This window comes from Podarcis bocagei (assembly GCF_964188305.1).
Source record: "Podarcis bocagei genome assembly, chromosome: 13".
Lineage (NCBI taxonomy): Eukaryota > Metazoa > Chordata > Lepidosauria > Squamata > Lacertidae > Podarcis > Podarcis bocagei.
The window spans coordinates 17,013,134-17,036,319 of NC_138138.1; the positions used below are offsets into that span (position 1 = coordinate 17,013,134).

Consider the following 23,186-nt stretch of genomic DNA (forward strand, 5'->3'; position numbering starts at 1 on the left):
TTTCTCGGTAGCTATCAGGGTTGGGAAAGTCACATTCAGCTCACTCCCTTCTGTATGTTAATCTATAGATCCAAGTCAGTATACTCTGCTCCAGCTTGCAAAATAATAATAATTATTATTAAGATAGCTAGATAGCTAGATAGCTAGCTAGATAGATAGATAGAGAGAGAGAGAGAGAGAGAGAGAGAGAGAGAGAGAGATAGATAGATGATAGATAGATAGATAGATAGATAGATAGATAGATAGATAGATAGATGATAGATACATAGATATAAATAGATATGGATAGATATCCTGCCCTCCCCAGCCAAAGGCGGGCTCAGGGTGGCTAACAACAGTAAAAGTAATACAGCATTCTAAAATCAATTCATTCTAAAATCAATTCAAAATCAAATTAATGGCAACCATTGGGCTAGAGTTCTGTGAGGATTACCAAAGGAGGGGGTCATGCTGTGCCTTGGCCCAGGGGCGCCGACTTATAAAAAATATTGGGGGGGCCCATACCGGGGTCCTGCCGCTGGTTCGCTCGGGTAGCCGGGAGAACGCAGTTCGAGGTGGCGGTGTTGGGGAGAGACCCTCGCTCAGGGCGCCACTAGACTTGGTGGCCGGCGGCCTATCTGGGGGGTTTTGGAGCGTATTTCGGCGGAGCGATTGGGGAGGAGGGGGCTTGTTGCCGGATTCTTCAGCTGGGCCGGAGATCCGCTGCTGGGGGGTCCCTGGGCCGAGTTGTGAGCATGGCCTGCTGAAGGGAGATCCAGCCGATTGCGCGACGGGGACGGCCGGGGCTCTCCGGCTAGGGCGCGCGGCTGGCTGGCTGGCGAGGGAGCAGGTGGGGAGGAGGCGGGGGTCCTCACTCTCTTAGGAAACGCACCCGCGCGCCCGATTGCCACGAAGTCCGAAGGGTGCGTGTGTGGAATTAAAAAGCAAAAACGAGATACGGGCAGGGCAGGCAAAGAGTTTTCTGCAAGAGGATGGAGGGCAGGTTGAAGAGAAAATCACTCAGGATGAGACAGTCAAATCAGCCATGATAAAATGGGCTCAGGATATTGGGTATAACATCATGTTTGAGGACTGGGAAAGGTTATGGACCACCGGAATGAAATTCACGGCATGTAATGCCTTGAAGGAAAATATTATGAAAATGATTTATAGGTGGTACATGACCCCAGTCAAGCTTGCAAAAATATATCACCTGTCTGATAATAAATGTTGGAAATGTAAGGAGGCTGAAGGGACATTCTTTCACCTCTGGTGGACTTGTCCAAAAGTGAAGGCCTTCTGGGAAATGATCTATAATGAGTTAAAAAAGGTATTTAAGTATACCTTTCCCAAGAAACCAGAGGCCTTCCTCTTGGGCATTGTTGGCCAGAAAGTGTTAAAGAAGGATAGAACTTTCTTTATGTATGCAACTACAGCAGCAAGAATACTTATCGCAAAATATTGGAAGACACAAGATTTGCCCACACTGGAAGAGTGGCAGACGCAATTGATGGACTACATGGAACTGGCTGAAATGACTGGCAGAATCCGAGATTTGGGAGAAGAAACAACGGAAGAGGACTGGGAAAAATTTAAGGAATATTTACAAAAACAATATAAGTTGTATGAATGTTAAAAATTTACACGATTCGGAAACTATAGCTTCAGCAATTAGATTTGGGAAACAGGAAATTATATTTTAAGTAAGAAAAGGTCAAAATCTAAGGTAATACTATGTTTAATTTAAGATATAAGTAACTGATGAAAAGTATGTTAAATTTAGAGGTATAGTATTTGAAAAGTACAAAATAAGGTACGAAACAAGGTAATAATTTGCTGATATCTTTATTATAAAGAATGCAGGGTAAGGGAGATGCGAGGAAGTCCAGTTAGTTATATAAAAAATGTGTTGAATGGTTGGTTTTCTTTTCTTCTTTTTCTTTTTTTCTTTTTCTTGTTCTTTTACTTTTTTCTTCAGTGTATGTTTCTAACTTTGTATTTGAAACCTTAATAAAATATTTATAAAAAAAGAAGAAGAGAAAATCCTTTCGCTTTTCTGGGGCGCAGGGAAGTCTCAGAGCCGGAGGTTGGGGAAGGGACCCCCTTTGCTCTGCCCTCTTCTCCCGTCTTAGATTCGCATGGGGGTCCCCGCCCAAGCTTGCCTGGCCACCGGGCCACACAAGGGCCGCGCTCTACGCGGCGCACCTTGCTAGCCGCGCAGCTATCCTCCGCGGCTGCGGAGCGGCCCTGCGCCGGTGCCCAGCCCCTCTGGGCGCCCGCTGCGCTGCCAATGACAAGCGGGCGACGTCGCGGGCGGGGAAGGCGTCGCTTTCTTTCCCGATCCTGCATCCTCCCAGTCTTCCAGCCCTTTTTTGGGTTGGAAGCTCGTCTCGTTCGCCCTTCTCCTTTCTTCACCCTGCGCGCAATTTTCCTCCCTCGTCTCCCTCCTCATTTCTCTTTCCTTCCTTCCTTCCTGACTGACTGACTGACTGACTGACTGACGGGCTTGGGCTCGGGCTCGGGCTCAGGCTCGGGCTTCGGGTCGGGCTCAGGCTCAGGCTCGGGCTCGGGCTCGGGGCTCGGGCTCCGGGTCGGGCTCAGGCTCCGGCTCGGGCTCGGGCAGCCACAGCGTCGGCGGTGTTGGCGATCGGCGGCGCGGGGGGATGGCCCTCCCGGGGGAGCCGGCGCTGCTCAATGGGGTTGCCAAGGAGACAGGCCAGCCGCCCCCTCCCCCGGCCCGGCGCCCCCCGCCGCGCCGGTGCCCGTTATCGAGCTGGTGCGCGCCGGGCGCCCTATAAAAGCCGCGGACGCGCCCACCGCCGCCCGAGATTATTGGGGGGGCTGAGCCCCCCCAAACGAATTTTTGAGGGGGCTCGGGCCCCCTCAAGCCCCATGGAGTCGGCGCCTATGCCTTGGCCAAACGCCTGGTGGAACAGCTCTGTCTTGCAGGCCCTGCAGAAAGATGTCAATGGCAGCAGGGGGAGCCTTTGAGGGGGCATGTGGGAAGCTGCCAAGGAAAGGAGAGGGTGGGGAAATCACTGCCCACCAATTTCTCCCACAAGTGGCTCTCCGGATCCAACCCTGAGTCTTCCTGGAGCAGAATGTCAATCCAAGCACCAGTGCAATGTTCACACCTGGCCTCCTTCCCTTTCATCTGCCATCGGGCTCAGCTTGCAATAATCGGAAAAAAGGATGGTTTCTACTAATATCAACCTCCTTACCCAGCAGGCTCCTTCCTTCTTTGAAGCCGAGCAAGGAAATGGCTCGTCTCCACTAAGATTGTGTCATTCTATCCAGGTCTCCGAAGACCTCACCGTTCTTGTTGAGGCAAATCCTTTTAATTGAGTGTCTAAATTAACTGCTAAAAATACATCCCACAGCTGCTGCATTGGACTATCGCTGACAAGAAATTGCAGTCGGGGAGAGAGAGGAGAGGACAGGCTAAGAAGCACAGGCCTGCTTGAAAAATAACCCAAAAGGTTAACCTTGTTTTCAATGAGACCTAGAAATGGGAAGTAGAGAATCACCCAACAGCCATGCCCACAGGCAGAATGGCTTGTTCTGTTTATTTAATATATTCAACTCTTCCTCCAGGGCAATTGGAAAAGTGTTGGTCGCTTCCTCATCACATTGTGAAGAAGGAACACCTTAAGTCTGGTAGCACCTTAAAAGCTTAACGTGTTTTTGCAGCCTGAGTTTTTGTGGACCAGAGCCCATTTGGTCCTAAGCTGAAACATGTTATGTGTGCAATGCACACTCCTGTCCCTATACAGTACATACATGCGTAAAAATAGTGGGTGGAAATCAGTTTATACTGGATCAAAAGGGCATGGAAGGTGGCACTGCAGTAAGTCTGACACATTTCTGTGTGAAACCAAAATGGAAGATAAGAATCTTGTTCACAGCAGCAACAACTGATGACAATACAGTCCTTATTGCTATTCTGATTTGCCATCTGAAGTCAGTCCGTTATAGGTGACAAATATACCTTCAGTCTTGAATGAGTCTGGCATCAATGGAATCAAGTTGAATTTTACTGAATTCTAGTCCCCCCCCTGAAGTCTTCTTGTTGAAGTAGCTAACTTTGAGGTCAGCAGCCTATCCTGAGAAGTAGAGTTCATTCCATATTGTTGCTGCGCTATCCAATCAAATCTACCCTCCAAGCATGTTACTGAATAACTAAGCTATTCATTACGTCTGGATGTCTAACATTTTCTAGTTTATGTAGTATATGTACTTAATTCTTACTCATTAGACACATACAGTATGTTTTATAGTCTGGTTTATTGGTAACTAGGACTGAATCTCGTGACCTTGCTAACATGTGCTGGAGTCCAAAATAGTAAACACTCATGTTTTGAGGAAGCAAGACATGTGCTGTAATCATTCTAAAAATGAATACAGTTATCACATCCAAATGTAAAATTTTGCGCTTACTGCAAGAATATACCATATTTACTTGAATCTAATGCTCACCCTTTTTGGCCAAATTACGTTGCGAAAATTGAGATGCGCATTTGATTCAATGGCACCTTCACATTTCACCAGTAGATACTTTTGGTTTCAAGGTTCTGAAAATTGAGGTGCGCATTAGATTCGATGCCTCATTAGACTCAAGTAATTACGGTAGATTGCATTTTGACGTAGATGTGAATGGCAACTGTGACGGTAAAAGGAATGCATCTTATGTAGTGGGGAGGGTTATCTCCCATTTTCTCATAGACTTTTGTCATATAGAAAATGGGAGACATTAACAATAAAGGCTCTGCCTCCTCACCACTGTTGGGTTCTATATGTTACCAGTGCTAACGCTGGGAAAGCATATAGTTCCTTGACAGCTCCACGTGGCAACCAATTTGGCAGAACACAAACGGACACGGTGGACGTGATGTAGTGCTGCTGACATGTGGATGACATGTGAATTTCAGCAGCTAGACTGGTGACTGGGAGCGGCGGCCAAGACCACATAACACTGGTCTTGAAAGATCTACATTGGCTCCCAGTATGTTTCCGAGCACAATTCAAAGTGTTGGTGCTGACCTTGAAAGCCCTAAATGGCCTCGGTCCAGTATACCTGAAGCAGTGTCTCCACCCCCATCGTTCTGCCCGGATACTGAGGTCCAGCGCCGAGGGCCTTCTGGCAGTTCCCTTGCTGCAAGAAGCCAAGTTACAGGGAATCAGGCAGAGGGCCTTCTCAGTAGTGGCACCTGCCCTGTGGAACACCCTCCCACCAGATGTCAAAGAGAACAACAACTACCAGACTTTTAGAAGACACCTGAAGGCAGCCCTGTTTAGGGAAGCTTTTAATGTTTAACAGACTATTGTATTTTAATATTTTGTTGGAAGCCACCCAGAATGGTTGGGGAAACCCAGCCAGATGGGCAGGGTATAAATAAATTATTATTATTATTATTATTATTATTATTATTATTATTATTATTATGCACACCCTAAGGGAATATAATATAAACACTTCTCTGGGACTGGATGGCAGGCAGACGAGTGAGTCAGAGGAGGAAAAGGGTGGAGAATTGAGGGAACCCTGACAAGCGCAGCAGGAGAGTCAGCGATACTGCATCTGATTGGGATGGTTGGGTGTAGGAGCTGAAGGGAAAAGGGATACCTGAAGAAAACAAAACCTGGAGAGGAGGGGTGGGGAAGGGAAGGGAAGGAAAGGGAAGGGAAGGGAAGGGATCTTCTTTGGCAATCACTCGTAGCCGAGTAAGATTGTCTTCCGTAAACACGGTATTAACAATGAGTCCGTAAGTGACTGTGGAGGCCAATTCTGGACCCACACGTCCTTCCACAGTGGCGACATTGGTTCCCAGGTAGGAGTTGCAACAAATAGGGACATCCTATTCTGTTGTTGTTGTTATAATACCCCACCCATCTGACTGGGTTGCCCCAGCCACTCTGGGTGGCTCCCAACATATTTAAAGCATCATAAAACATTAAACATTTAAAAAACTTCCCTATACAGGGCTGCCTTCAGATGTCTTCTAAAGGTTGTCTAGTTACTTATCGCCTTTGCTTGGGAGTCGCGTAACTCCACACCCTCTAAGATTTCTCTGATGAAAGTAGGGACATCCTAAGGAAAAGCAGGACATCTCGGGATCAAATAAGAAACCGGGACAGCTTCTGTAAATCCAGGACTGTCTCCCTTGGAAAATGGGGACACTTGGAGGAAGAGGAGAGGGGGCAGGTTCCTGTTGTTGTTGTTTAGTCGTTTAGTCGCGTCCGACTCTTCGTGACCCCATGGACCAGAGCACGCCAGGCAGTTAAAAATGTAAGGCACTCCATTCTCTACCTTGCCCCTCAGTCCAAGTAATTTTGGCAAAATTTAACACTTTCACAGAATGCTGTGGTTCAGTTCAAGTTGTGTTCCTAACATTCCTTTCTAAACCTTACTTGGCCTGTGCCATTTGTTGTTTAGTCGTTTAGTCGCGTCCGACTCTTCGTGACCCCATGGACCAGAGCACGCCAGGCACTTCTGTCTTCCACTGCCTCCCGCAGTTTGGTCAAACTCATGCTGGTAGCTTCAAGAACACTATCTAACCATCTCGTCCTCTGTCGTCCCCTTCTCCTTGTGCCCTCCATCTTTCCCAACACCAGGGTCTTTTCCAGGGAGTCTTCTCTTCTCATGAGGTGGCCAAAGTATTGCAGCCTCAGCTTCACGATCTGTCCTTCCAGTGAGCACTCAGGGCTGATTTCCTTCAGAATGGAGAGGTTTGATCTTCTTGCAGTCCATGGGACTCTCAAGAGTCTCCTCCAGCACCATAATTCAAAAGCATCAATTCTTCGGCGATCAGCCTTCTTTATGGTCCAGGGCAGGTTCCTAGCACTACCCAAAACAGTGAGGTGGGCAGGGCCTTGAGTGCTGTTACTGAGCTGAAATTAGGGAAGAAGTAGCACTCTTGAACCCTTTTTAATAAGAACATAAGGAGAATCCTGTTGGATTAGGACAAATGGCCTTCTAGCCCACCACCCTGTTCTCTCACAGTGGCCCACCAGGTACCCACAAGCAAGACCTGAGTGCAACAATATTCTCCCCAACAAATATATAAAGGCCTACCGCCTGTGACAGTGGAAGTATAACAGAGATAACTCCGCCCTCAATGAATTGGTCTAATACTTTTTGAAAAGTCTTCCGAGTTGATACCCATTAACACATCCTGAGAAAGTTAATTCCATAGTTCAGTCATGCGCTGTGTGGAGAAGTATTTTGTTTTGTCTGTCCTGAATCTTCCTGGAATTCAGCTTTGTCGAATGCCCCCTGGTGCTGGTATTATGAAAGCAGGGGGTCATCATCTGCCTGATAAATACAGAGAGAGAAAAACTGAGGTGCTTCATCCAGGCTGCAGGATTGTAAGAGCAACGAAAAGAGGCATGCAAGATAATGCCATGTAGATCACAATATTCTAGATGACAAGAACGGGTTGTCCCCAAATTGTCCAAGTCCCCTAGGAGAGCCATTTTAGTTGTGTTCCATACAGCCACACTAATATCCTCATCACAGAGATATTGCTCCCTATTAACGGCATGGGGAAGGATGTCAGAGCTGGGTCTCATGACAGGAGGCTAGGTCCTGGAAACAAGGCAAAATTCAGTGTAGTGACATAAGGCGAGGTTGATCTGTTGGAAGAAATAGGAGTAGCAGGCGAGTCCCCATATAGCCCAGACTAGATAAATCTGAACTGAAAGCTTTCACAGAGATCAGCCTTACCACCTGGCCTAATTTGGCCTATTGCTCTCCAAGTGCCTCATTTGCTGGTTTGGCTTGTTACCCTGTACTCCAGCTAGAGCTTTTTGGTGGCATACAGGCTGAATGCCTGCCTAGTATCTCTTAGGCTCCAGGTTTAAAACTTGCTGCAGACATGCTATAAAGTAGCCTGTCCTCTAGCGCTCCTGTTAGATTTTTCCATCATAAAAACTTTGCACCATAATTCTGTAAGGGGGGGGGGGAGAGAGAGAGAGAGAGAGAGAGAGAGAGAGAGAGAGAGAGAGAATGTTGTTATGGTGCCAGTGTCCTAACCACTGGTAGGCAAACTAAGGCTCGGGGGCTGGATCCAGCCCAATCACTAAGCCTGTAAACGGTCCAGGAATCAGCATGTTTTTACTTGAGTAGAATGTATCCTTTTATTTAAAATGCATCTCTGGGTTATTTGTGGGGCATAGGAATTCGTTCATTCCGCCCCCCCCCCACAAAAAATATAGTCCAGCCCCCCATAAGGTCTGAGGGATGGTGGATCGGCCCATAGCTGAAAAAGTTTACTGACCCCTGGTCCTAACCATCAGAAATGTTATGGGATTTGTTTTAATACAAAAAAATTGAATCCCTTTGGCTGCCTACACTGCAAGATGATCTCAGTTACAGTGATAAGTGTTGCTTGCTCACATATTTACATATAAAGGAAGGCAACAGCAAAAGCTTTGAGTGGGCACCCAAGAAGGAACAGCAAATCACTGGTGGAGGAATACAATAACTTTGTTTTGTGTGGTTCAGGAATCCTGTAATAACATTTCTAATTCAGCCACTGCATTGAACTAAATTATGCACATGGGTACTCCCCCCCGCCTTTGCTCAGATTGAATTTGCTTTATTACCAACTACGTTTGGGGTGCTTTGATAGAACTTGCAGAATGTGGGATTTTGTGGTCCCCGTTTCCACCTCCCAATTCCTCATGGAACTATGAAGAAAGGAGTTTGGAGCTGTACTTAAACATGGAGACAGGAAAAGCCATGTGTCACTGTAGATTCCAGGACAAGAAGATCAGAAGCCTCTGGCTTTTATGAATTGTGCAAATTGAGCAAGGTTTTGCGTATGCATGCTTCATTTCCCATAATTCTACATTTGTTAACACTGGGAAGCAGGCAAGGAGTTATGCAAAGTGCTGGAATTGCTGTTTGGTGAGTCTCTGGCTTGGAAAATTTTGATCGAGCATTGCCACCTCTGCCGTGTTGTGGAGAGCCTGTGGGATGCTGGGCGATAGCCAAAGAGATCAGAGAGTGATCAGAAGCAGGTGACAAGATACAGAGAACAAGGAGCTCCTAAGTAGGTTGCCATGGTGGAGTAGGGCCAGACCAAGACATTTTGGCACCTTAGGCCATGGGTAGGCAAAGTAAGGCCCGGGGGCCGGATCCGGCCCAGTCACCTTCTAAACCCGGCCTGGGAATCAGCGTGTTTTTACATGAGTAGAATGTGTCCTTTTGTTTAAAATGCATCTCTGGGTTATTTGTGGGGCATAGGAATGTGTTCATTTTTTTCTCCAAAATATAGTCCAGCTGCCCACAAGGTCTGAGGGACAGCGCACCGGCCCCCTGCTGAAAAAGTTTGCTGACCCCTGGCTTAGGCGAACCACAAAATGGCATCCCCCCCCCAGCTAGGGAAGATGGGGTGAGTGAATATTTACATTAGGGACATAGGCGCTGACTCCTGGGTGCCCAAGCACCCAGAAAATTGCCCATGACGGGACCAGGCACCACAAATTGTGTTGGCAGAGGCACACTGCACGGTGTGTACGTGTGACGTCAGTAAATGTGGGGGACAAATTTTGGTGCCGGATGCACAGGCACACGGCAGGGGGAAAGTCCAAATTCCCATTATGATTCTTCTAGAAAGATGTCCCCAGATGTTGTACACGTGGTCATTTATAACTGACCAGTGAAGAAATCCAACAGAATAATGAAAGCAGAATCTGAACTGCAAGCAGGAATTCAAGCCATTGTAGGGGCTTCCCTGGATTTAGGAAATGGTTTACGTTGTAAATACCTGTTTAATTGTGACCAGAGAGACAGCATCGAACTAACCTTTCAGGATCCAGATGTATGGTATAAATTTTGCTCTCTAATTCCTGTTTGCCAACAGAGAGCTGTTACTAGAATTAAAAGGTTGTCTGACTGCAGACTTCCGCTATTGATCCAAGTGCTATACAGTAACACAGAAACGAGGGTCAGAATAGGTTTAAATAGTGGTACAACTGGTGCTTTAAAATATTTTATCGGTACAGTAGAACCTCAGAATCCGAACGCCTGTAAACTCAAATGTTTCAGCTCCCGAACGATCGAAAACTGGAAGTGGTTGTTCCAGTTTTCAAATGATTTTCGGAAGCCAAACGTCCGGTGCAGCTTATGCGGCTTCCACTTGGCTGCAGGACGCTCCTGCAGCCAATCGGAAGCCGCGCCTTGGAAGTCAATTTTTTTTGGAAGTCGAACAGACTTCTGGAATGGATTCCATTCGACTTCCAAGGTAAGACTGTACTGTTACTGTGGGTTTATCATGACCTTTGGCTGGAACAATAAAGTTACTGAAATCGAAAAAGTAAAGCAAAGCAAAATATATGTTCCACAAACTGTGTAAGTAATGGTAGTCCCACCCTAGAGATTTGCTTTAGTCAGTGGTGTTGGGCAGAAATTTCCTTCCAAACCTTACAATATACCATATTTTACCGTGTATAAGACACCCCCTATTTTGGGGGACTTCAAATTAAGAAAACACCCCTCAGCACTATCCGTGTATAAAGTGAGCCCCAATTTTAACCCTTTTTTTGGGGGGGGAACCCCATAGTCTTATACTTGGAAAAATATGGTAATTATGTACACATTCACTTCTAGCTTGTACAGTCATACCTCATGTTACGTTTGCTTCATGTTACGTTCTTTCAGGTTATGTCCTGCGGCGACCCGGAAGTACCAGAAAGGATTACTTCCAGGTTTCGCCACTTGCGCATGCGCACAAGCGCCAAATCGTGCCGCGCACCTGCACAGATATGGCACTTCAGGTTGCATTCTTTTCATGTTGTGAATGGGCCTCCGGAACGGATCCCGTTCGCAATCAGAGGTACCACTGTATTCTGCTTTCTTGTGTGGGAGAGCCATGTTAATGTGTTGAGATTAGAGTTGGACTATTGGTGAGGAGACCTTTCCCCCTTGAGCTTAGGCCGCTCAGTATCTCTCAGCCCATCACTGCCTCACAAGCCAGTTGGGAGGACCAAAAGGACAAGGGATAACCTTGGATGGGCAGTTGAGGTGGGTGAGGTAATATATAACAAATTACTGCATGCTTGTTTGTCACTTTAAAACGAATAAATGAGAAACATTTTTTTTTTGGGGGGGGGGGAGTTGTTGCCTGCTGTTCTCCAGATTTCCCTTCTGGGTGACTTTGGTATTAATTTGATCAGTACATGCCTGACGAAGCAAGCTGTAGTTTACCCCCCTGGAGTCAGAGCTGGTTCGGGGAGCAGTTCCCTCTACAAAGACAGGAACAAATTTGTCCAATCTGCTAGAAAGAGGCCACTTGTGCCTTCCAGGCATCTTTGGGCCCGTTACACTACAATCTGTAGAAAAATGTGCACACTGAGATTTTTATTATTTTTTTAAAAAAATATTATGGTCTTTGATCCATTCTCTTCCTACCGCTTCTGGTTTAACACTGGAAAATAAAGTTAAATAAATAACAGAAGAATTCACCTACCTATGGAATTAGGGGGTGAAGAACAGAGCCATCAACTGGTGGGAAAGGCAGAGAGTATGCTTTGAAGTGTTTTATTGCCAGTCATCATGATAGAAGCTGTGTATTGAAAGAAGAGGGGACTGTAGATTGCAAGGATCGCTGAAGGGTGCCCTGCATTACTCTGAGTATTTCACGTTCTCACTTGACTAGTGTTGCCAATATCTTTTGTGCATTACACCCCCACCACCATAGGAGTCGGTGGCAGATGTTGACAGAAGCGAAAGTGATATACCCAGCATTAGAGGTACTGTATTTTTCGCTCTATAGGACGCACTTTTGCTCCTCTAAAAATTAAGGGTAAATGTGTGTGCGTCCTATGGAGCGAATGCAGGCTCCTTGGCTTCAGCGATAGCAACACGAAGCCTCCGAAGCATAGAGGGAGCGCTCCCTCCACGCTCCGGAGGCTTTGTGTTGCTTTTGCTGAAGCCTGGAGAGCGAGAGGGGTTGGTGCGCACCGACCCCTCTCGCTCTCCAGGCTTCAGGGATAGCCGCCTGAAGCCTTCGGAGCGCAGCACGAGTTCCCGCTGCGCTCCGGAGGTTTTGGGTTCATTTTGCTGAAGCCAGGAGAGTCTTGCTCTTGCTCTTGTAAGACTCTCCTGGCTTCAGCGAAAGGAACCCGAAACCTCCAGAGTGCAGCGGGAACTCATGCTGCACTCCGAAGCCTTCAGGGATAGCTGCCTGAAGCCTCCGGAGCGCAGCGGGGGGCAGGAGAAACGGAGCCCCTTCCATTTCTCCTCCTGCTTGGCTGGAAGTCCCGCTGTGCTCCAGAGGCTTCGGGTTCCTTTTGCTGAATCCGGGAGAGCAAGACTCTACCGGCTTCAGCAGAGAGGGAGAGCTGCGCAGCGTCCCGTCAGCCAAGCAGGAGGAGAAATGGAAGGGGCTCTGTTTCTCCTGCCGCTTCGCTGAAGGGGCGCTGAGCAGAGAGGGATATAATTTTTTCTTTCTTGTTCTCCCCGTCTAAAACAAGGTGCGTCCTATGGTCGGGTGTGTCCTATAGAGCGCAAAATATGGTATAAGAGGTATACATGCTACCCTGTGCCTGGAAACCCCAGTGTCTTATAGCGTTGGTCCCCTACGCAGTTGTGCCCCATATTTCAATCTGTGCATCTTGAGTTGTATTCAAGTGAACCCATGAACATTAAAGGACCTAAGTTGGTCGTGCCCATAAATTTCAGTGGGGCTATTCTGAGCAGAATTGACGTTTGCTACAATCCTTTGTTTGCCAAAAGAGAGAGGGAGGGAGAAGAGAACATAGATACCATCAAGGTCATTCCCTTCTTCATAGCCCAGTTAGGCCATTTAAGCCATGTTTGCACTAGGAAATCTCAGATTCAGGCCTTACATGGGTGGAATTTGAACAGAGAGTATTCAGGCCGGGAGGAGGACTGAAGGCCAAACTATACATTCATCTGCACAGTTTCTGTTATGTAAACAGCAGATATGATGAAACCCTGAGCAGTTTTGGGACTGTGGGGCCTGGGGAAGGGAAACCCCTCCCTCCCCCAACCATGGCCTTGAGTAAAATAACCTCTCCAACACTACAGTTTGCATTTTAAGGGAAACCGCCATGGGTCCACCCAAGATAGTGCACCAATTTCCCCAGTTCCTATGGAGGGTTGCTGCTTGAGCATCTCTCCTGTCAGAAGTTGGAAACTTACCACTAGAAACCTGAACGTTGTAAGATCTCCCATTTCCTGGTCAGAGGAGTTTCTGGATGATCCAGTATAAAAGTCACAGTAACAATAATGTAGAAGTTACAATGCCCACCATTAAATAAATGTTCACTGACCTGGTGCCCAAGGGCACCAGTGAATGCCTTTGGAGGTTTAGGGTTGGCAATCGCTGCTCTGTTCATATGTATGGAAGCTGGAAAAGGGGCAGGAATTAGGAAAGGCCTTGGAGGACCTTGAGAGACCCCCCACACCTTGCCAAATGCAACAGAACTTTGGGGCAAGGACAGCAAAATTAAATGACCTTTAGGGCAGAAAAATATGTTGCCTTTACCTTGTATGCAGTGGCCTCTCTATGGTGCAGGTCACCAACAATTTGTGTTTTACAAAGGAACAACATACTGGGAAAGGTTCAGAGAGAAACTTTTAAGGAGGACATGTTGGATCTAAGAAAGAAAACTGTTTAAAGGGAAGACAGAAGAAGCTGGGTATGGCCAGCCTTGAAGAAAGAAAAGTAATAAGATATTATGTTGGCCATTTTCAGTTATGGAAATAGATGCTAGTTAAAAAGAGCAAGGGGAAAGCAGCTGCTCACACTTTCCCTTTGGATGCGTGGCTTGAATAGTTTGTGTATATATCCACCCAAGACAGCGAAGTACATTCCTTACAGTTAATTGCTTTCCTTTCCTTACGGAGTATGTAATCCACCAAGTGATCACTTTCCATCTCTGTAGCTAGCAGGACAGCAGAAGTGGGCAGTTACAGGGCGAGCAATTAGCATCAGTATGGTTGCACTAATATTGCTTTCAAAAATCTGATTGCTGCATGGCCAAGGCCAAGACTGTGTAAAATTAAAATCAGTGTCTCTGAAACTTCTAAAATAGTCTTTTTCTGAATTAAAAACTGAAGGCACACTTCACTCCATACCCTCCAACATTTCTCTGATGAAAATGTTGTTGTTGTTTAGTCGTTTAGTCGTGTCCGACTCTTTGTGACCCCATGGACCAGAGCACGCCAGGCACTCCTGTCTTCCACTGCCTCCCGCAGTTTGGTCAAACTCATGCTGGTAGCTTTGAGAAAACTATCCAACCATCTCGTCCTCTGTCGTCCCCTTCTCCCCAGTGAAAATAGGGATGTCCATTAACACCTCCCTCGTTCTCTTAGAATGGCAAAGGTGCCAGAACTAAGTTCTGGTGAGTTCCAGCTGAAAAACAGCCCTGGGGATGTTCTATTCCATACCCTCCAACATTTAGCCAAGTATTTAAAGGCCTGTCGCATGGAAGATGGAGCAAGCTTGTTTTTTCCTGCTCCGGAAGCTAGGACCAGGACCAATGGCTTCGAGTGACAAGAAAGGAGATTCCATCTAACATCTGGAAGAACTTCCTGACAGTCATGGAGGCTTTGGTTGAGATTCCTGTATTGCAGGCGTTCGGACTAGATGGCCCTTGGGGTCCCTTCCATCTCTACAGTTCTGTGATTCCAGGTGAACACAGAACAAAAGACGCTGTCTTAAGTTATTTATTTATTTATTTCCATTTCATTTATTAAATTGGCAACCACCCTTCATCCTTAGATCTCATGGCGGCTCACAGCATCAATTACATTGAGTCAGACCCTCAGTCCTCCTAGCTCAGTATTGCGCGCAGAGACTGGTAGCAGTTATTTAGGATTTCAGGCAAGAGCCTTTCCTAGAGATCAGGTGCCAGGAGTTGAACGTGGGATCTTTTGCATCTGCAAGGTAGCCAACAGCAGAAAGCGATTACAAATGGCATGACAGAAAAATCACACGCAGTGAGCAGCTTATTCTCCTGTGCGTATACATTTATTGGGCTTACTTATTTCATATGGCAAACTAAAGGTAAAGGACGACTATGGGGATGTGGCGCTCATCTCACTTTCAGGCCAAGGGAGCTGGTGTTCGTCTGCAGACAGCTTTCCGGGTCATGTGGCCAGCATGACTAAACCGTTTCTGGTGCAATGGGACACCATGACGGAAACCAGAGCGCACAGAAACGCCATTCCCACCGCGGTGGTACCTATTTATCTACTTGCACTGGTGTACTTTCAAACTGCTTGGTTGGCAGGAGCTGGGGACAGAGCAATGGGAGCTCACCCCATCGCAGGGACTTGAACCGCCAATCTTCCGATCGGCAAGCCCAAGAGGCTTAGTGGTTTAGACCACAGCACCATCCACTATCCCTATATATGGCAAACTAGCACTTCTCTGGCACCACCCCATTTGTGAATGATGCAACGTATGCAGGTCTCTTTCTCATTCTACTCTGTTTCCTCTTAAACTCATGGTATTTCTTATCTCCCTTCTCTTCTTCCCTCTTAGGTCCAGCCAGCCACAACAGCTCCCTCTTGACATCGCTCCCCATCCCAGGACGGTCCCTGCATTCGCCGCTGGACATCAAGCATTTCCTGACCTTCCGCTTCAATGGGGCCCCCCAGCTCAACCTCTTCCCCAACTTCAACACGGTGAGTTTGTTACTTGACCTGGTCTAAACGTTACTGAGGAGGCATCCTGCTCGACCAGAGAGCTTTCCCCATCTGCGGAGGGCTAACTGCAAAACTGTCCTACATTTCCTGGGTCAAAACGTGCAACGGAATCGCCGCTTGCCCCACCGTGTGATTGCTGATGTGTCACTGCTTTCTTCCGGCCTCCTTTGCTTGGTTCAATTTCATAATTTCTCCTGCTGATCTGCTGACTTCAAGGTCACCCAGAACACACATGCTCAGGGCTGGAGTTATGTGCGGTATCTATAGAAATACTGCAAGTGCAGGATGCCTCCACACACCCGCTCACGCCCATCAAGTTATGCCAGCCTTCTTTCGTTACAGTTGGGAAGCTGAAGCTGTCCGACTACACTTAACAAGGGACGTGAAGGTCACTGAGGATTGTTATGATGCCATGGGAATGGTCATTTGATAAGGTTGCCACTGTTGGGTGGTCTTTTGGTGGTCAGGAGATAGCTGGGGATTCCCAGAAAGGTGTGTTCAACTCACTTTTCTCTTCCATTGATTTCCTGGAAATTTTTGTGCTGTGTTTCCTCTGCAAATTTAGTTTCCCTTCTGTTATATGGAAGGTGGAAATAATAGCTGGATTATCAACCCCCAGAAAGTCTAAAAATATGGAGAAGGTGCTCTCCAAGGAGAGTCATGCTTCCATTTTCTTGAGTGTCTTTCATAAGGATAGGAGTAGCTGCTGTACTTGACAATACCAATGACCCATCCTGTTTCCCAGTGGACAAATGTTTCCAAGAAGCCTGTGAGCAATGCATGAACTTAACAGCTCTCTCCTGTTTTTGTCCCTAGCACTTGATATTCAGAGATACTCTGAACATGGAGGTTCTATTCAGCAGTCATGGCTAATGGCCATTGGTAGACGTGCCCTCCATTAATTTATCTGCTCCAGTTTTAAATCACCACATATTTTGATAGGAAAATCTGTAAGTGTTGTGTGAAGAAGTATTCTGCCAATCGGTTTAATTGAGTGACCCTAATTTCATCCATCCCAAACACAAACAATGCTGATTTTTTTGTCAATTCCCAGACAAAGCAGAGCACATCCAAAGTAGTTGGGTGGGAGACTCGCATGCCAGATACGCCAAAAAGCCAACCTCTCCTTGGTTTCTGAATCATGGCAGGTCACAGAATTTCATCTTTTTCTTAACCCACTGACCCCTTGCTCTCTTAACATCTGTTTGAAACCACTGGGTGAAACTGGCCACAGATATGTGGTGAAGTGATGACATCTGGCTTTATTTTACATGCCTTTTTTGATCACACTCTAGCGAGGCACTGGAAACTTTGAACATTGTCAGCTATGAGATACTGGACCACGCAGCAAAACAAGATGAAACTTAATCCAGATTAGATAAAACAATTGTTGTCTAGGGGTGGAGAATATGATAATCCAGATATAGGTGTTCAGTTCATTTTGAATGAGGTTGCACAAATTCACAGCCTTAGGAGCTACTTGAATTGGATGATCCGTTGGGGCAGTGAGTAGTAGTACATTTTTACCAGCTTTGGCTGATGTGATTTCCTGTAAAAGTTAGAGCTGGCCATCGTCATTCATATTGTAGCGCTCTCCAGATTGAACTACTGTCAAGTGCTCTGTGTGGGGTTGCCCTTAACACATCTGGAAACCCAAAACTGGTGCAAGTTGTCTGGGGCCAGACAGTTGACGCAGTCTGTTGATGTTTCTTCTCCCTGGTTACTTATTGGTTTCCAGGTTCAATTTGAGGTGCTAGTTCTTACCTTTAAAGCCTACATGACTTGATACATGGATACCTTTTGGACCATATACCGTAGTCTTCTGTTCCTCCTTCTCCCATGCACCCAGTGTAATATCTGAGGTCCTGCTCTGTTTCCCCCCACTAAATTTAGTTCACCAGCCATTCATGAGGAGCACGGTCTCTTGGGTTGTGCTGGTGAGCAACTAAGGAATGTCCTTTCCACCGAGGTCTACCTGACCCCATGCTGAAACTTTAGGTGCCTGGCTGGAGCCGTCTTTTTTCTAAAGGACTTGGGTGTCATCTAACTGCTGGTTCAGTTTCCTTTCTCTCTGTTGCAGTGGATTCTATGTCCACCTTTTATTGATCTACCTGTTGATGTGGTTCCTTTGTTGGAACTGCTGTTGTCAGTGACTTTTGTTACTATTTGTTTTTCTGTTTTGTGTTCTTGAAAATCAGTTATTGTTTTGTTTTTCTGTTTTGTGTTCTTGAAAATTGGTTATTGTTTTACTGTCACAATTTTTCCAAGAGGGATTCAAGCACCTACTGCAAATTTAGATTTGCACAGTTAAAGTGGATCAAAACGCTCTGTTACCCAGCACAACGAACCCACTTTTTAAAAGAAATGGACTTTATGCAGTTTGGAAATGACAGGGGAAAGCATTGAAAAATGTGGGGTGACATATGAACACCTGCAAGTAAACCAGGAGGGATGCAGGACAAATATTTACTGTCATATACCTGACCTGCAAACAAATCAGAACATATGCTGAACAGAGGCCAAACATAATCTAGCCCATGGGTAGAACAACTAAGGCCCGGGGCCAGATCCAGCCCAATCGCCTTCTAAATCTGGCCCATGGATGGTCCAAGAATCAGCGTGTTTTTACATGAGTAGAATGTGTCTTTTTATTTAAAAGGCATCTCTGGGTTATTTGTGGGGCCTGCCTGGTGTTTTTACATGAGTAGAATGTGTGCTTTGATTTAAAATGCATCTCTGGGTCATTTGTGGGGCATAGGAATTTGTTCTTTTTTTCCTTCAAAATATAGTCCAGCCCCCCACAAGGTCTGAGGGCCAGTAGACTGGCCCCCTGCTGAAAAAGTTTGCTGGCCCTTGATCTAACCCCTCTGCATAAGCTTAACAAAAGCTATCAGGATGAATGCCAAATAAACAGGTTATCTGAAGGAGCCCTTAGCCACTTCTGTTTCTTCTGTGGGCCCCTCCAAACATCCTTTTTATTGTGCATTCATAATGATTTGTGCTCATGATGCTATCAAGGAGGCCACACACAATCCTGCTTTCAATACTGTCGGCGCCTGCAGAGGTTTTATGACGGTCATGCTGCTTCATTTCCAATCAGTGCCTATCCTGTAGATTTCCTGCTGAAATCCTGTAGCTTCTTATGCCACAAATGTTCTGGCTTATTTTGGTTCTCCTTTTGTTGCGCCATAGCGCCTCCACACAGCAACAATGTGCTAGCATCAGGGAAGCATTTCAGAACAAACGAAAGCAGAATAAATCCCTCACTATGATGTACTGTCGTTGTGTCCTGAACACATTGCAGAGGACACCCACAATAAAACACTGGAGAGTCTGGAGGGTCCCTGAATTAGAATGTGAGATACAAGTTGAAAGAGAAAGAAGGAAGGAAGGATGGAAATGTTGCTTAATGGAACACTGAGGACCACAACATTTGTGTTCCTTGCTTGCTGTGCTTCTGGAAATCTGAACTGCATTCATTCTGTCTTCTTCCTCTGCCTAATCTGCTGCAAGGACATACTGAAGATTCTTTCTGGCAGCTGGGACTCCTATCTTGATGTTAAGGTAACAATATAATGTCCTTAAGCGGTGCCCTACTGCTGCTACATACCAAATTGGAAGGAGGCTCCTGCAGGATCATCTCCTCAACCTCCTGTGCCTCAAGGCAGAATACCTGTTCCAAGCAAAGCTGAATAAACAAAGCCCCTGATCGTTCTGATTGCTTTGCTTTGCAAAAACATTCCAAGCTAATCAAAAATAATTTGTGTTTTAAGGTTTTCCAGGGCCTCCTCCCCAGATTTTGTGATCATGGTATGGTACCTCCCCCTTGCAGCCTTCTCCCTTTTCTCCCTCTGACCACTCATTGGCGTCCCATCACCAGCCCCCTGGCTCTGAGCCTTCTTCCCTTGGGGGTTCCCTAGCTGGTGCCTCCCAGCACTCCTCTGCATCCAGCCAGTCCATGACGGAAGGGAATCTAAGGAACTCACCCAAGATTTCTTAAAGGAAATCAAATGTGAAATTGCTTGTCTCCTAACGAAAACAATATCAATTAGCAGCCACGCAATAAGAAGGCAGGTTCTTTTATGGATCAGTAATTGGTTAAGGAATAGGAAGCAGAGAGTAGGAATATATGGAAAGCTACCTCAGTGGTCGGGACGCGGGTGGTGCTGTGGGTTAAACCACAGAGCCTAGGACTTGCCGATCAGAAGGTCAGGGGTTTGAATCCCCGCGACAGGGTGAGTTCCCGTTGCTCGGTCCCAGCTCCTGCCAACCTGGCAGTTCAAAAGCACGTCAAAAGTGCAAGTAGATAAATAGTTACCTGTCCGGCAGGAAGGTAGTAGATAAATAGGTACCACTCTGGCAGGAAGGTAAACAGCGTTTCCGTGCGCTGCTCTGGTTTGCCAGAAGCAGCTTAGTCATGCTGGCTACATGACCTGGAAGCTCCCTCGGTCAATAAAGCGAGATGTGTGCCGCAACCCCAGAGTCGGTCACGACTGAACCTAATGGTCAGGGGTCCCTTTACCTTTACCTTTACATCAGTGGTAAGAGGTGGGGTTCCCCAAAGATCTGTATTCTGACCTGTGCTTTTTACTTGGATCTGGAGTTAGGGTGAGCAGTGACATGAGGTGGCCTAATTTCTTGATGACATCAAATTATTCAGGGTGCTAAAAACAAAAAGCGTTTGTGACGTGCCCCCAAAGAATCTGTTAAAGCTGGGTAAATGGGCAACATTATGGCAAATGTGATTCAGTGCCAGTAAGTGTGAAATGATGCACAGTGGGGGCAAAACATCCTTATATTTCATAGGCACTGATGCTCTCCAAGCTGAAGGTGTGTGACCAGGAAAGAGAGATTGGGGTGGTGGTGGGTAGCTCAAGGAAAATATTGACCTGCATTAAGCAGCTGTGAAAAAAGTTGAACAGCATGCTGAGTGCCAGGACCTCTTTATAATTGCTTCCAAATTCTTCTTGATACTCACAGTGAAGGCCACTTCTCTCCCCACTGCTGTTGCCATGAAAAGTAGGGAACAAATGGGAGCAACTACTCTGGCTAATTCTGAGCTGAGCCTTAATTTTGGAGGGGTTGGCCTTGACTCCTAAGTAGCCCAGAAGTTCTGAACTGGGAAGTTCATATTCCAAACTTTGTTGGCATCACTTTTGCTTTTCTTTTATTTCACATTTCCCCTTTATTTAACCCACCCAGCACTAAAAAATAAAATGGTGGCGGTGCTTATCTGATCTATCGTTAACTGGTAAGCAAACCCCTCTCTTGATCCTGACCCACAAGCTGCAAACTACTAGCATACATAAACCTTCCAAGCTCCAGTGGTTCTATGGAAACTATTCATTTCCAAACAAACAATTCCATGCTAGAAAGGTGTCCTGAAGTCCTCTCAGATGTGCAAAGCTCTTGAAGATTTAACAGCCACTTGCAAAAAGGCACAGTTTGAACCCCTCCTGTCTCTCTCTCTTTGCTTACCCATCTCTGACCTCCAGAGACTTGACAGGAAGTTCAGCGCCACAGTCTCTATTTATATATCGGTGGGAACATCCCAGGGATAAAACAGAAGTAATTCGAGTCAATGCAAATTGGTTATAAAGCAGAGATATAGGATTTTTTTAAAAAAAAACAACACAAACTCAGAATACACTGCCCTCAAAATACGCTCTTCGGTTTTCTGACAGTTCACTCCCTCAGCTGGGAGGTGCAGAAAGATCTTTCCAGCAAAGCTCCTGGAATAAGCACATCACGAGCAGAAGAAATTGGTAGGTGGGTACCATTTTTGGTACAGGAGACACAACTGCAGCCTGTCGGAACGCAACTGACCTTTTAAGTTTTCCCCTTCAAGGTAAATTAGGAGAGCCATTGCCTGTGCTGTGCTTTCTTGAATCGGGATTTTGCATATATAGGTAGGGAGAGTGTAGCTGCCTGCCTGATTGTTTTAAAACTGGAAATGTTTGCATTCTCAAGCAACCGTGAAGCATCAGCAGTGCTTGGGATTCATTGGCCGAACCGTTTGTTCTCCAAGGGGGAGCGGGACAGCATGTCATTCACGATTGAGCTTGCTGTTAGGGTCAAGGAACTAAGCTGGGAAATCTCAGCAGCTTGCACGGTCCCATGGGTAGGCTATTGATACTTCATTTGGGTGCATAATTTGAGCACCTTTAGGAAAGGCTGTGAGCATCCCTGTTGACCCCATATCCCAATGCCACACTGAATTGGACCAACCGATCCCAGTAGCTATCTTGATCTCTGATGCTAGAACTCAGTATTGCCTCAAATTGGCAACAGTGACCAGAAATGATGAAGCTTTGCAAAGAGCATATTTGTGATTGTTGGTGAAACCTTGCTCTAGGTCTCTTTGCTGCATGTTCTATAATATTGTGTGTGTGCGCGTGCGCATGTAATTGTGGAAGGGGCCCTTTTATGCATTGTATGACTGCTTTGGACCCAGCCACCCAGAAAAATCTGTCAGGCCACCTCAATTCTAGATCCCATGTTGTAAAAGCCTCCTCATTCACCCTGCGGCTTTTATGCTGAATTGCTGGACTGATTGTTGATGATTGCCTTTGTCTGCCAATTTGTTACTCATTTGTTTTATTGCTTTACCCCGTCATAAATGATTGACTTTTAGAATGGGGAAGCTGTACGTCTAATTTTGCGGAAAGTCGATTGATACAGTTTTGTAAATAAATTAAATATAAATAAATTATGGCAGTCGCGACCCCAAGATGCGCTGATAGCCACTTGCTGTGATAATAACGGGAATTATTATCATCAGCACCACAACAAATAAGGCACTGTGTGGACATTAGGCAGCAGTCCTGGGCACACTTATCCAGAAGTAGCATGCGTAGGATTTCGGCCTGAGCATACAGGAAGAGCCCCCTGGCTACTCTAAAGATGGCTTTTGAAAAGGATGAGACAAATTCATGCAGACGATTAGCTATGCTACAAGTGAAGCATCCATGTGCAGAGGGGTCATACCTCAGAATTTGAGTTGTTACTTTTTCTTTCCCTTCTTTGCTTGGCTCTTGCTTCTGTTTTGTTTTTTATTGTCCTCTCTTTTGGGTCAATGAAGGGATTGTACTCAGATGAAGGTGATGGCTGGCTGCTGAAAGGTCCTGTGTAAGAGGCAGGAAAGGGACGATCTCCCAGAGTGGGAATCTAGAAGCTCCCAGGTGAAAGCTGGGAGGGTCCAGCTCTTTCTGTGTTAAGACAAGGTTTAAGATCTACCTGTGAGAGAATAGTTTGCATTCTTCTTCCTCTTTTTTCTGTTTTTGTTTAGATCAGTTTAGGGTTTTTTTATTGTATTGTATTATGAAAAGCCTTAATAAAATCTTTTTAAAAAAGAAAAGAGTATGAGTCGTGGTGGTGGAATGGTTAAGTCCATGCTTATTAACGTGTCAGGGGCCACCTTTTATGAAATATACTCAGAGTCGAGAGTGGATTTCATGCTCTTTATTCAGCTCATAGTGGTGAGGAGGAATGGATGTTCCCCCAGAATGTCTGCTTTATATACATT

General features: G+C 46.1%; 1 protein-coding gene and 1 long non-coding RNA gene across 10 annotated transcripts in view; one reads left to right on the forward strand and one right to left on the reverse strand.

Moving 5' to 3' along the window:
• Positions 1 to 23,186, reverse strand: part of LOC308571476 — a 379,389-nt gene that overhangs the window by 150,395 nt on the left and 205,808 nt on the right. The gene's annotated exons all lie outside the window — the stretch shown is intronic.
• The window catches only part of ZNF385C (zinc finger protein 385C), a 168,442-nt gene that overhangs the window by 123,539 nt on the left and 21,717 nt on the right, over positions 1 to 23,186 (forward strand). For all 9 annotated transcript variants that reach the window (XM_081166472.1, XM_081166474.1, XM_081166473.1 and 6 more), the window contains one exon: positions 15,498 to 15,640. In XM_081166472.1, the coding sequence (XP_081022598.1) occupies positions 15,498 to 15,640 (143 nt within the window). The remainder of the gene's footprint in view (positions 1 to 15,497; positions 15,641 to 23,186) is intronic.